Genomic DNA, 15,010 nt, shown 5'->3' on the forward strand with positions numbered 1-15,010 from the left:
GATTGGAACTTGACATTGTTGAAGAGTTCACGTACCTCGGGGTCACACTGGACCCAACACTTTCATTTAAAAAACATATTAAACTTATGGCAAATAGAATCAAATTCAATTTACATAATTTTAAACAAATCAGACCATCAATGACAATTACTTCTGCTAAAATGTTCCTACATTCAATGATATTTACACATATAGATTACTGCATTACAACCTGGTCACTTACTGGAAATACAATTTTAAAACCTATAGAAATGTTATTCAAAAAATCTATAGAAATACTTGATCAAAAGCCTCCGTCATTCCATCAGTGTAATATTTTGGGAAAATATAATATGCTCAATTTTAAAAAATTTATTAATTTTAAAAATAGCTGTTTAATTTATAAAGTTTTTCATGGATTGGCCCCACCTTCTCTTTCCACATACATCAAACCTAGGTCTGACAGAGGTTTTTGCACCAGAGCCTCATTTAGAGGAGATATAGAGATCCCGCACAGAAAAACTACACTGTAACAAATTGCTGTATTTTTTACAGCAAAATTATACAGAAACTTACTGTTTTGCCAATTTACAATTTATTGCTGTAATTTGCAATGCATTATGGGTTATACAGGGTTTTACAAGTGTTAACTGTATATTTCACTGTTAGCTGTAATTTATTTACAGGTAGGAGGTGCTTTGACTGTATTTTAAATATTTTTACAAGAATTTACTGTGCTGTGGCATTATGGGATTGCGCGGGCGGATATGTTTTGAAATCTGGTGACGTTAGACTGAAGCACAACGACCACAACTGAAGATAAACGGCAATCGATTTTTTGGTAAGTTTAATTAAATTTACTTCCATAAGTATTAATTATTTATTTTAATGTTAAGTAATTCATTTCTATCTATCTATCTATCTATCTATCTATCTATCTAAACGTTAAAAGTTTTATCAAGATATCCCTCTAAAGGTTATGTTTAGCTATTTTGTAAAGGGATGTGTAACTTTATTTATCTGTTGCTTCAGGCGAGGAAGAGAAATGCGGTGCGCGCCATTTCAGAAAGCAGCCTAAACTAAGGTAAATCGTTATCGTCATGTTAATGTTGATATATACTGCAGTTTGTTAGCTTTATTTGCCTTTGCTTTCTAGAGATCATATGTAGGTTGGCACGCACAGCATTGCTATCGAAGTGCGTGTGAAACGAAACTAACGTTACAGTATATGAGGTGCATTTGTCTTTGTTGATAGAAAAACATTAATATTACCATCGCTGGAAGAGTTCTCTTGAAACGTGAAGTTTATTTTGTAAAGGAATGTGTTGTTAACTTTTTTTTCTTTCTCTTTTTTTTTCACGTTTTTCACGTGCGATCCGGAGCTAAAAGGTAAAAACATAATGTCATGCCGTCTTAATGAATACTGCTTTTTATTCCGATTCATTCTTCTTCATCGATCTAACTTAAGTGCGAGACTAAACTAACGTTACATGAAGTGCTCAGTTGTCTTTGCTTCTGAAAAATGTAAATATTAACCTGGTTGGATGAGTATGTGTCGTGGTAATGTGTCGTTAACTTCTTTTCTTTTTTTAATATTTTTGTCAGGCAAGCCGAAACATCACGGAGATAATAAAGGTAAAAACATAATGTCATGACGTTGATGAATGCTTTTTGTTACTGATTTATTTGCCTTACTCTCGATAGAGTATTTTTGAAATTATTGCATATAAATAGACACAGAATATAGACTGAAATGCTGGTTTATTGCTTAAGTTAAATATGCTTAAGTTAAACAGTTTTGCTTCAAACGATATAAGCAATTGATCTGTCGAAATGACAAGCTAAAAAGTTGTCATATAACCTACTTGTACATAAAGCTTGAACCTAAATCTAAATGAGAAATGTATCACTGTAATTTCTGTCAATATGAGAGCAATACCATTGTAGGTTTTACTAGACACGTTAAAGTACAAAGTAATGTTCCTAACTGCTCTTTCACCTGTGGAGTACCTGACTGTTCCCATGCTTTTACAAAATTTTCAGCATTCAAGTCTCATCTATATAGAGACCATAAGACTTATACCATGTTGCCTGTATTTATTCATTTAGGTGAAATTCTCACTGCAACTCAGTGGATGCTGAGTATTGAGGGCCAAGTGGTCGTGAATCCACACCCCAACTTTGTGCCTGGATTTGCTGCTTTGTTTGCATCATACTACATCTTCAATCTGGTGTACCAGCATGAGGCATCCTGCACACTTAAGTTTATCCAGAGGTAAAAACAAAAAAATACTTAACTATGCATGTGTGTATTTATATTACTTAAATATAAAGGTTTTGTTCACCCAAAAATAAAATTTCAGTCATTAATCACTCTCCCTCATGTCATTCAAAAGCCATAAGACCTTTGTTCATCTTTGGAACACAAATAATTTTTTAAAAGAAATCCAAGATGTTTTTTCCCTTTCATAGACATGAATGCAACTGACATTTTTAAGTCCCAGAAAGGTAGTGAATACATCAGTGGTTCAATCATAACATCATGAAGTGATAATACTTTTTGTATGAAAATAAAACAAAAACAACAACTTTATTCAACATTTCGGCATCGAGTATCCCTTTAATTTAATAAAGTGACAAGAATACTTTTGTGCACCAAAAACACACTCCAGAGACTGAAAAAAATGTTGAATAAAGTAATTTTTATTTATTTATTGTGCACAAATGTATTCTCATTGCTTCAAAAAATTAAGGTTGAACCACTGGATTCGCATGTTTAATGATTCTGACCTGCCAACCTGTACGCATTTTGCATAGCGGCTACGCATTTTGACTTCAAAGTATGCTGGTACGATTTGTCACTCTAAACTATGCAAAAACCTGTTGACCCCTTTGTGCTTAATGTTAATTTAATATTAACAATTGGTGTAAAATAGATTATAAATACATATTAATTAAAATGTTGTACAATTCAAATTAAAATTAAATTATTCTGAATTCAGTTATTCCCAGTTCCCAATCCAGTTAAACAAAAAACTTTATGGCTTCAATTTTTTCATTCATAATGTGGAAGTCATTGAGAACCAAGGCTGTTTGGTTTACTCATTCTTTGCTATTCTTTTATTATAGTAGAAGAAATACATTTATTCAGGTTTGACAAAACTTGACATCATTTCTTTTTTGGATGAATTATTCCTCTGTAATGCATTACTATAGTTCATCAAATGCTTTTGAACTATTAAACAAGTTTTAATAAATTCTGCACATGCTTATGTTTGTCTGTCTGATGTTTGTGCAGATGTTTTGTTGGAATCAACCCACACTCCGGCACCAAGACGGGCACATCAAAGGTTGGAGCAAAAAAAAGGTGGGAAGGTCTCCGAGAAGAGGAACAACATCCATTTGTCAATCCTCATGTGTGTTCTCATCTCAGAAGGCTAATGGACTTTGAGTGGTTAAGCATGTAAGTTTACAAATGTATCAAAACTACAACTACAGGAGAAGCCATCTATAAAATAACAATTGCTTTCAGATTTGTTCTTTGGTCATGTTAAAAAATAAAATAAAAAAAAACTGGTCAACTTAGAAAAAATGTTAAAGAATGTTAAAATGTTTTAAAAAATGGCTAAATGTTTGTTAGAGTATTCTAGGTTTAATGAATCAGCAGTCAGTGCCATTCTGTTTTTTGAGCCTAAAGGGATTGCCATCATTTACTCACCTTCAGTTGTTCCAAAATTCTGAGTTTCTTTCTTGTTTTAAGATATTTTAAAATGTTGGTAACAGTAGCCATTGACTGTTATATTTTTGCCCTATTATGGAAGTCAATGGCTTAGTTGTCTGGTTATAAACTTCATTAAAATATAATCTTTTGTATTCAACACAAGAAAGAAACTAATAGTTTTGGAACAATTTAAGGGAGAGTAAATAATGACCATTGTTATTTTTAGGCAAACAGTCCCTTTAACTTTTATTTAACTATTGCTTTATGCTTTAATCTTGAGTTGTTTGTAGTTGTATTGTAACAGCTGATTTTTTTTATAAGTTTTTCTGTAGTTAAAAAAGTAAAATTCTTACTAGTGACAGTGCTGAAGTGTTGTCAGGTGTCAGCTTTAATAAACAATTTTCTTACAACAGCTTTGAATTTGAGTGATTATTTTTTTCAATCTTTGTTTTAATGCATTCACGTCAGTATAATGGTAAAAGAGCACAGTACAGTTCACAGTTAAAATAGTTATTTACAGGAATTTCATTGTAAAAAATATTACAGCTACATCTTGGCTTTTGCTGAATTCACAGGATTTTATTGGCAACTTTTGTTGCCAGGTACATACTGTAATTTAGCGTAATTACAAAAAAAACCTGTAATGCCTTTTTACAAGTTTAATTTTATAATCCTGTAAAAAACACAAAAAATTACTGTATTCTGCAAACATCAATTTATTGTAAATTGCTAAGCAGTATTATACTGTAATCCATTTTACAGCAATTAGCGGCTATTTTACAGGATTTTATTGGCAACTTTTTTGCCAGTAAATTATTGTAAATTCTACAGTATATTTTTTACAGTGTACCTTTGGACAAACTGTTCTGTCTATCAGAGGAGGTCATTTTTGGAACAGCCTCCCAACAAATATTAGAGAATGTCCTACTTACTGTACATTTAAAATGCACCTTAAACAGTTTCTTAAAGGTTCCCAGATATGTCCTCATTTTGACTAACTTTATTGATGTAATCTGCCTGAATGTGTGCTAATGTGTTTCTTGCTTGATATTGTATATTGTCTGTTCTTTTATGTTGTATTATTTTTATGTTGTTGTTTTCCTGCCTCGGGACTACAGGTGAAAATTAGCATTTATGCTACAACCTGGCTCATTTACAGTCTGTACAGAAATGTTAGATTGTTCATTAATGTGCACTGTCCCGAGCGAACAAATAAATAAATAAATAAAATAAATACACTTCATAAAGCCCTTCCACCTGCTCTCAGCCTGGAACAACCCAGGTTAAAAATGCTCTGGTTACTCACATAACCTCAGACCACATTTACACATAGCCGGGTATTTAGAGAAATTCCTCCCCTCCGTTTTCAATATCATTGTGCACACAACATCGTTTTCAAAAAACGTATCATTTATATCAACCCGCATAAATACGCCGTCGAGCGCCATAATAACTATGCCAAACCTATGGGAGGCAGTATAGGGAAAAGAAAAAAGCCATGCAAGCCAATCAAAATCCTCAGAATCGAAGTTTACGAGGTCCTCATTAGCCAAATAGTACTTTTTTTTTTCTCTACACTGACTGGCGACCCCATAACAGTAGTCTGACCAAACAAACTCTAAATAGGGCGCTCACATGACGTTAAGCATTTTCTGGCGCATAATGTGACGTTTGAGAACCTAAAACCCCGTTTCTCCCAGTTTACAAGGCAACGCATAACCGGCCTTTTCAGAAATCTCCACTATGGCCCGGAGTTTTTAGAAATAATCGTTTTTTGTGTTAAAAACGGGGTTTTCGTGTAAATAAGAGGCCAAACCACAGGGCAATATCTCCGTCTTTCCTTTGTGTAAACGGGGCCTTGGTTCCTTGAAGTAAGGGGGGCGTCAACACTTTTTGTTAGATTTGTTTTTATGTCTTAGATTTATCCAATAAAGCTTATTCATATTGAAAATATATATTTTGTGCTTTGTTAATGTCTTAAACCACCTGTCTTGTTGCCATGCTAATAAAGTGTTTTTACTATATTTTGAATATTAACATCCATCCACTGGCTTACTCACTATAAGCTATAGTTCCCTTTTAGCTAAATCGAATTAATTAAACACACTCTACTCATCTCCAGTATAGATTCTGGGTAGATACTCATTGCTCATGTCATTCATTTGATTCCTGATTTTAGAGAAGACAGTTGAACTAGAAACATCTGAGCAGATCAAGTGAGGTAATCTGATGTTATTGTGAAAGGTTAATATTACTGTTGCTTGTTCATTATTGTGTCATTTTTTGCAAAAACAACAGTGATGAAACTTGATCTGTATAGCAGTTTGTCCGTTTATGGTAGAAACATAACAGCAATTTCCATGTAAAGGAACCTGCAGTGTAAGTAGATAACTGCTTCTAAGGTGATTAAAACATATTGGTTTATTAAGTAAGGTCTTTATAAACCCCTGAAAACATAGTCATGTATATTATATTGCATTTGTGTCTGAAGATCATCTTTAATATTATGAATTGCACCTTTAATCACCTTTGTCTCAGATTATCTCTCCAGAGCTTCAAGGAGTAAAGCTTCATCCTTCATGAGCGCTCCAGCAAAGCATCTATCATGTGAAAGAGATGCTGCTCCACTCTGGAGCTCTTATGATAAACTCAGGAGAGAAACTGAAGAATGTTCTCCTGCAGAATATGCTCACGTTTGCAGACGCCAAACTCCTACATCCATACCTGTGTTGGTAAGGTACTGTCTTCAAGAAGGAGTGAAGACTGCGAACATCTTTCATAAGCTTCTTCAGTGCAAAGAAAAACACCAGCTGATGGTAACATTGAGCCAATTTGATGTAGACCTCCATCTGACGTGTGTAGAAGTGGTTCAGATACTGTGTCTAACTTTGATATGCAGTCAGTCAAATTCGGATTTGCTCAGTTCAGTGTCTTCGAAAAATGAGCTGGAAAAGAAGAGATATGTGACCCTGGACCACAAAACCAGTCATAAGTGTACATTTGTCTAAATTGAGATTCTTACGTCACCTGAAAGCTGAGTAAATATAAGCTTTCCAGTGATATATGGTTTGTTAAAATCCGACAATGTTAGTCTGAGATACAACTATTTGAAAACCTGCAGTCTGAGGGTGCAAAAAAACCTAAATATTGAGAAAATCGCCTTAAAATTTGTACAAATTAAGTTCTTAGCAATGCATATGACTAAACTAAAATCAAATTTTTATATATTTATGGTAGAAAATTTACATATCTTCATGGAACATGATCTTTACTTTACTTAATACTTAATAAAATAAGGATTTTTGGCATAAAAGAAAAATCTATCATTTTGACCCATACAATGTATTTTTGGCTATTGCTTCAAATATACCCATGCTACCTGGGTCCAGGGTCACATATGAGCATGGCATGTCTGGCTGAAATTCACACTAAAAGCTTTATGGACTTGTTTCTTATGTTTAGCTGTGGATCAGTCACAAGGATCAAATTTCCTGATGATTTCTTCCACCTCCTGTATAACACCCACCTTAGGGCTTTTGCAACATTTACCAACTAACACTCAGAAACTAAAAATGCACAACATTGGCCATGGCAACATTTTATTTTGTAACATTACAAAGTGTTCAAATGCAAATACTTCTGTTCTAATATAAACAATTGTGTATGACTACCGTATTTAATAAAGTCATTTTCAGAATGTAATTTTTAAGGGACTAATACACATCATTTAGACAAGATTAGGTTGAGTTATGGCAACGTTTTGGGGTTTCTGGTTAAAGGCTGATTAAAAAAAACTAAACACTAGCTTCTCTGTTCTTGTAATCTATCTATCTATCTATCTATCTATCTATCCATCTATCCATCTATCCATCTATCTATCCATCTATCTATCCATCTATCTATTTTTAGGTCTAACAACACCTTTCTTTTTCTTTTTTTATTACATTTTCTTTATATTTATTACATAAAAATGTAATGTAAGGCTGGTGTTGATGTTGAGAATCTTGCTCAATAAGTAAACCTGTTCTGGCCCACCTCAGGGCCAGTTATTATGTTTTTAACTGGCTGAGACTTGACCCAGTTAGGGCCCATGTCTGCACCTTATTTTTAATTCAGATTAGGGCCTTCATTCTTTGCGATATGTGGGTCGATAGAAAAGTGGTTGTGCGGACTGGAGCTGGGCCAGAAATCAATTGCTAAGTAGGTGTGTCTTTTTGAATTTAAATATGCAAAAATATCCTATATCAAAATATCCTTGTAAACACAGTTGGTTAGTCTTAAATCCCAGATATTTAGACGGACACACAACCTAAGGATGTTGTTTTTCATGTTAAACCTGTTCAATTTAGTTTATTATTATTATTATTATTATTCATCTATTATTATTTTAATTAGGCTACATCTCATCATTGTCATGTGTTTTAATTTATTTCCATAATTTACATGCTGCAATTGAAATATTTCACTATTTCGCTCATTTTTCTACTCTAATCTTCAATCACAAAGACTGTTGATGCTGATAAAATATCATGCGATGCAATAATTTGAATCCATTTTCGTTAATTTGTGCAAATCGGCATTTTGCAAAGAAAAAAATAAACCTTATACACGCACTAATTTTCCCCGTATTATTTCTCTCTTCTCCCCGCTTCTCACTCCAGTCCAGCGGGTGGCGCTAAAACTCAGAACGTTTGTTTGCCAAACACCTTTAAACCTCAAAGGAAGAAGCTTAGGTTCATTGCGTTGTTGTGATGCTGGCTTAACATGAACTGTTAGAAGTTCTGTTTCTGTAAATATAAAAACAGTTTTTGAATCAGGTCAGTAAGTATCTAATATTCTCATCCTCATAGTCGTGACTAAGTTTTGAAGCAAGCAGGAATATCTGGAGGAGTTTCAGCTAAACTGAGATCTGCTGCTGTGAAGATGATGTTTGTTAAAGAGGAGATTGAGGAGGACAGGAGTGAACCAGAAACCTGGAGAATAAAACAAGAGGAACCAGAAACTTGGAGAATAAAAGACGAGGAACCAGGAGGTTGGTGTTTATTCTTCATTCTTCTTTAATGGCCGTTTGTGGCACATTGGGCTTACAAAGCTTTAACCCTTTTTTCGAATCAAATCTGTTTCTGATTCACTTTTATGTTAACATTTCTCTGCGGTTTACAAGTTACACTGAATGTTTTTATTTTTATTTTAATTTCAGAGTTTGTTGAAAAAAATGAGAATGAAGAATCAAGTGAAGTTGAGGAGATCAATCAATCAAAAACCAAACAGAAAGATTTAAAGAAAAGAAGAGCCAAGAAATCTTTCATCTGCACTCAGTGTGGAAAGAGTTTGGCAAGCAAATATAATCTTCATGTTCACATGAGAGTTCATACAGGAGAGAGACCGTTCACATGTGATCATTGCGGGAAGAGCTTCACACAAGCAGCACACCTTTTTGATCACATGAACATCCACACTGGAGAGAAACTGTACACATGTGAACAATGCGGTAAAGTGTTTTTATGGGCTTCAGGCCTGAAGCAGCACCTGAATGTTCATACAAAGGAGAAGCCACATTCATGTCATTTGTGTGGAAAGAGTTTTTCATGTCTACCAAATTTGAGAGTACATCAGAAATTACACACTGTTCTGAAAGAGTTTGTGTGCTGTGAGTGTGAAAAGACTTTTGCTACAGCAAATGGTTTAAGTCGACATCAGAGGATTCACACTGGAGAGAAACCGTACAAGTGTTCACACTGTGACAAAAGATTCAGTCATTCAACACATTTGAAAACACACAAGAGGATCCACTCTGGAGAGAAACCGTATAAGTGTTCACACTGCGACAAGAGATTCAGTCAGTCCGCAAATCTGAAAACACATGAGAGGATTCACTCTGGAGAAAAACCTTACAAGTGTTCATACTGCGACAAGAGATTCAGTCATTCAGGACAGCTGAAATCACATGAGAGGATCCACACCGGAGAGAAACCGTATCAATGTACTGCATGTGGGAAGTGTTTCAGCAATTTATCTTCTGTATATTATCATGCAAAAAAATTATCACACAAAGTAGATCATCTTCAGATCCCACCCTTTCAGAACTGATGTTGCATCCCCACCGAATTTAACACAATAATGCATCAAGCAATAAAATATTGTCTGGAAAAATCATTCTCAAAGGGATAGTTCACCCAAAAATGAAAATGTGATGTTTATCTGCTTATCCCCAGGGCATCCAGGATATATGGACATATGGACATTGTTGTGTATCAAAGTAAAAAAAAATATATATAGAAAAACTGTTCAGTTTCTCGCAAAAAACGATCGTTTCGTGTCTTAGGACATCAATGTCTCGTCACGAGTCGCAGGGTGTAATTTGGCTTTGTCTGTGCATGTTTTTGTTTACTTTTAAAGGTTTGGTGCCCATCCACTCATATAATTTGTCCGGCAGACTGCACCGGTTTTCGTTAAAAATCTTTGTTTGTGTTCTACTGAAGAAACAAAGTCACCTACATCTTGGATGCCCAAGATAAGCAGATAAACATCAACTTTTCATTTTTGGGTGAACTATCCCTTTAACCAGTCATTACAAGCGACATGACAAAGAAAGGTTTTCACAGTGAATTAAGTTCATCTTCATCTTCAAAACCAGAAGATTCAACTGTGAGATTCAGATCAATTCAAAGATGGAGTTCCTCCACAAAGAACAATGTCAAATTGTTTTATACTTCTATATAATTTTGCTTTATGGTGTCTCCTGAAAACTTCTCCACACTGGGAACAACTGTGATAAAGACACTAGATGTTTCTAGTAACTATAGACTGTTTATAAGAATGCTATGTTGACTTGTGAATTGTTTAGATTGTAAGCGGTTAAGCATTAACAGCATTTGATTTAGCGTTGCTATTGAATCACTATATTTATAGGTTCTTTGATAAGTGATTTGTGATTTGAGTATAGCACGTTTATAGTCAATATTATTAAATGTACTTGATGATTTCACTGCTGTGTATTGCCTTTGCTCATGGTTTGTGTTTCCTGTATAGGTTAAAGGAGTAGTTCACTTTCAGAACAAAAATTTACAGATAATGTACTCACCCCCTTGTCATCCAGTAGGTTCATGTCTTTCTTTCTTCAGTCGTAAAGAAATGGTGTTTTTGTTTTTTGAGGAAAATATTTCAGGATTTCTCTCCATATAATGGACTTCTATGGTGCCCCTGAGTTTGAACTTCCAAAATGCAGTATAAATGCAGCTTCAAAGGGCTCTAAATGATCCCAGCCGAGGAAGAAGGGTCTTATCTAGCAAAACAAACAGTTATTTTCTAAAAACATTTACAGCTTAAATATTTTTTGAATCTTAAACGCTTGTCTTGACGTGCTAGACAAGACAAGCATTTGGGGTTAAAAAGTATATTATTTATTTATTTTTTTGAAAATAACCCATTGTTTTGCTAGATAAGACCTTCCTTTCCTCAGCTGGGATCAGTTAGAGCCCTTTGAAGCTGCATTTAAACTGAATTTGAAAGTACAAACTCTGGGGCACCATAAAAGTCCATTATATGGGGAGAAATCCTGAAATATTTTACTCAAACATAATTTCCTTATGACTGAAGAAGGAAAGACATGAACATCTTGGATGACAAGGAGGTGAGTACATTATCTGTACATTATCTAATTGATGCACTGAATTTGTGCAAAGAAGATCAAGTTCCTGCTTTAAGGATCTTCAAATAAATTGCATCCATAGAATCATCAATAATCAGATGTTTTGAGTTACTCCATGCACCCTTCATTGTTGAATGACACTGAGGTGAGAATCCTGACCTTGACAATACTTTAGAGAGAGAAAAACTCCTTGCATAGATGTGATTTTTTTTTTTTTTTTTTTTTTTTGTCATCTTAAGGCCATGAAACCAACAATTTATTTAAAACAAACACCTGCTTGAGGGAAAAAATAAAGGGATTTGTTGAAATATTTTGAAACATATTTTTTATTAGACATAAGAGTTTTGGTAGTTGGACTGAGCAAGAGGTATCCATCTCACACTTAAAATACGTGTTGAAAATTGTTTTTGATTGATTGCATTGATTACATTGATAATTGTAATTTTTGTATTACAAGTTTTCTAAAATGTTGCAAATGAAGCATTATTTAATTAAATATGCACTAATTTGCATACATTTCTAGTGCAAAAATCTAAACACTGGATGAAGTCGGTTTTAAAATTCTTGTTTATTTTTATTTTACATATTAGAGACAAATGATTTTACAGAGGGACTTTTGGGTATCTCATTTTGCCACTCCATAATTTAGAAAAAAACTTTCAACAGACCAAAAAAATAAAAATAAAAATACCATTTTGGGGGTTATAAAATCCCTCTGTAAAAACCTTCCACATATAGAAAATAAATTAAAGTATGGTGCGTGTAATACTACTGAAGTGGAGATTTATGGCTCAGTGTAGGAGAAAAAAGTCATTTTGAAAAAATATATTGTAATTAAAATCACAAATAGATAAAGTGCTATAAAAGAAACACTTAACAGTGTCTTCTGGATGTTTTCTTTCAATTAGTCGCGAAAAACACTTTATGAAAAACCAAAAAGCCCAAAATCTCAAACCTAACAGGTGCATGAAAAAACAAAAATAAGTGACCTGAGATTGACCATTATAGATTTTGAAATGTTAAATAGGCTATGTGTATTACTAGTATAGGGGGGCTGATAAAAGCATAAGCGTTAGATGTGAAAGACAGTATTGTTATTTCTCACGATGTGACATGGATAAATCGTATAGACGCACAAAGTAAATATTCCCCGTATTAGTTCCCTCCTCTCGACGCTTCACACTCCAGTCCAGCGGGTGGCGCTAAGAAACACATACGTTTGTTTGCCAAACACCGTTAAAGCTCAGAGAAAGAAGCTTAGTTTCACGGCGCTCTCCGTTGTTTAAATGTGTTCAACAAATACCCAAGAGTTTTGAAACTAGAAGGATTATCTAAAGAAGTATCAGCTGAACTGAGATCTGCTGCTGTTAAGATGGTGCTCGTTAAAGAGGAGAGTGAGGAGGACACGAGTGAACCAGATCTTTGGAGAATAAAACAGGAGGAACCAGAAACCTGGAAAATAAAGCAAGAGGAACCAGAAACCTGGAAAATAAAACATGAGGAACCAGAAACTTGGAAAATAAAACAAGAGAAAGTAGAAACCTGGAAAATAAACCACGAGGAACCAGAAACCTGGAGAATAAAACAAGAGGAACCAGAAACCTGGAAAATAAAACAAGAGGAACTTGAAACCTGGAAAATATACCATGAGGAACCAGAGACCTGGAGAATAAAACAAGAGGAATCAGAAACCTGGAGAATAAAACAAGAGGAACCAGAAACCTGGAAAATAAAACATGAGGAACCAGAAACTTGGAAAATAAAACAAGAGAAAGTAGAAACCTGGAAAATAAACCACAAGGAACCAGAAACCTGGAGAATAAAACAAGAGGAACTTGAAACCTGGAAAATATACCATGAGGAACCAGAGACCTGGAGAATAAAACAAGAGGAATCAGAAGGTTGGTGTTTATTTCATTAATCTTTAAAGGAGTAGTTCACTTTCAGAACAAAAAATTATAGATAATGTACCCCCCCTCTTGTCATCCAAGATGTTCATGTCTTTCTATCTTCAGTCGAAAGGAAATTATGTTTTTTGTGTGAAACATTTCAAGGTTTCTCGCCATATAATGGACTTCTATGGTGCCCCCAAATTAAAATGCTGCTTCAAAGGGCTCTAAACGATCACAGTTTAAGAAAGAAGGGTCTCATCTAGCAAAACAGTTGTTTCCTAAAAAAAAAAAACAATTTACTAACTTTTTATCAATCTTTTTCAACAGCGGACTTTTGCGTGCCTAATGTACGACTCTGATATACAAGAAGGAATACATTAGGCACGTGCGAGTTCGTTACTATTACTCTGGTCATCTTTGCCTTTACATTAAAGGGATGGTTTGTTTCATGCAGCCAAGAGATGAAGTAGATACCTGTCTTCCCGCGGGGGTATAAGTTACTTTTATGTGGGCTTTTGCGGGACAAAATAACACATATTCCTTCTGGAGCGGGCGGGAGCAGGACTAAAATCCGTCCCTTGCAGATCTCTAAGATGAAGTTTGCGTGCAGCGGTAGATTTGTCTTCGGTTTTACAAAGCGTAGACACACTTTTAAACGCTTACCGCGATCCGTCTTTTCGACTGATGTTTACATTACCACCAGAGCCGGATTAAATAAATGGACTACACTAGGCAGGCTGCATTTTTTGGGCCCCCCTCCATCGATGTTATTTATGAATTGAAATCTGAAACTTACCAAAGTTACTAATAAAAGTTAATTCACATTTTACATAGCCTAGTCTTTGGTTACAAATTGGTTGTTTGTATGCCAAAATAAGTCATGTGTTGTATATTAAACAGTCTATCAGACTATTTTTTTTTATATTCATTATTGTCATTACACGGCTCTATTAAATGCTATTAAATTATCCTCATCTTATCCATTGGGAGTGTCATTGTTAAGGCAGTAGTACCAGTAAATAACCAAAAGGTGTCAGTAAACTATGTAAACAGAGCAAATAACTTTATCTGGTTTAGCTGGCGCCTCTCTCTCTCTCTCTCTCTCTCTCTCTCTCTCTCTCTCTCTCTCTCTCTCTCTCTCTCTCTCTCTATATATATATATATATATATATATATATACACAAACATATATATATATATATATATATATATATATATATATATATATATATATATACAAACATATATATATATATATATATATATATACAAACATATATATATATATATATATATATATATATATATATATATATATATATATATATATATATATATATCTATCAGTGATGCGTGGGTCAATGTACATACAACCCGAACCCGACCAACGTTTTCAACTAACCCACCCGCAACTCGGACCGCAAAAAAAAAAAAGGTAAATTGTACCCTACCCGCTTCCTGAACCACATGTTTAACATTTGATACTGACGCCAGCGATTATATGCGGCAATGCGGTGAAGATGCGTTCACTGTCAAACATCATGCGGCATTTATTAGGTAATTTTGTCAAAGAAATGTTCTTGATTAAAAGAAAAATACAGATTGTTCTTGTGATTTATTTTGTCTTTCCATTATACAGATTAGTTTCATTTTCGAAATACTCTAAATTATGTCAGTGATTCTGCAATGTTAAATGAAGAAAAATTTTATTTCGATCTAAAGTGTAATAAAAGTTAAGAAAAATATTAGCCTGTAGCCCTGAAATAT

General features: G+C 34.2%; 2 protein-coding genes and 1 long non-coding RNA gene across 3 annotated transcripts in view; all 3 read left to right on the forward strand.

The window, feature by feature from the left end:
* The first annotated feature begins 766 nt into the window (after window positions 1-766).
* On the forward strand, window positions 767-4,072 carry LOC141331199 (uncharacterized). The gene is made up of 5 exons (XR_012355243.1): window positions 767-820; window positions 1,012-1,368; window positions 1,585-1,614; window positions 2,089-2,254; window positions 3,278-4,072. It is a non-coding gene; the product is annotated as an uncharacterized lncRNA (long non-coding RNA).
* A 4,356-nt stretch (window positions 4,073-8,428) lies between these two features.
* Window positions 8,429-10,830, forward strand: LOC141331034 (uncharacterized). Its single transcript, XM_073835871.1, has 2 exons — window positions 8,429-8,732; window positions 8,901-10,830. The coding sequence occupies exons 1-2, from the start codon at window positions 8,624-8,626 to the stop codon at window positions 9,788-9,790; spliced, it is 999 nt and encodes a 332-aa protein (XP_073691972.1). The 5' UTR covers window positions 8,429-8,623; the 3' UTR covers window positions 9,791-10,830.
* Window positions 10,831-12,612: 1,782 nt separating this feature from the next.
* The window catches only part of LOC141330731 (uncharacterized), a 6,455-nt gene continuing 4,057 nt past the window's right edge, over window positions 12,613-15,010 (forward strand). Inside the window, exon 1 of the mRNA XM_073835544.1 lies at window positions 12,613-13,252. Coding sequence (XP_073691645.1) covers window positions 12,724-13,252 — 529 coding nt within the window. The 5' untranslated portion in view covers window positions 12,613-12,723. The remainder of the gene's footprint in view (window positions 13,253-15,010) is intronic.

This window comes from Garra rufa, chromosome 1 (assembly GCF_049309525.1).
Source record: "Garra rufa chromosome 1, GarRuf1.0, whole genome shotgun sequence".
Classification (NCBI taxonomy): Eukaryota; Metazoa; Chordata; class Actinopteri; order Cypriniformes; family Cyprinidae; genus Garra; species Garra rufa.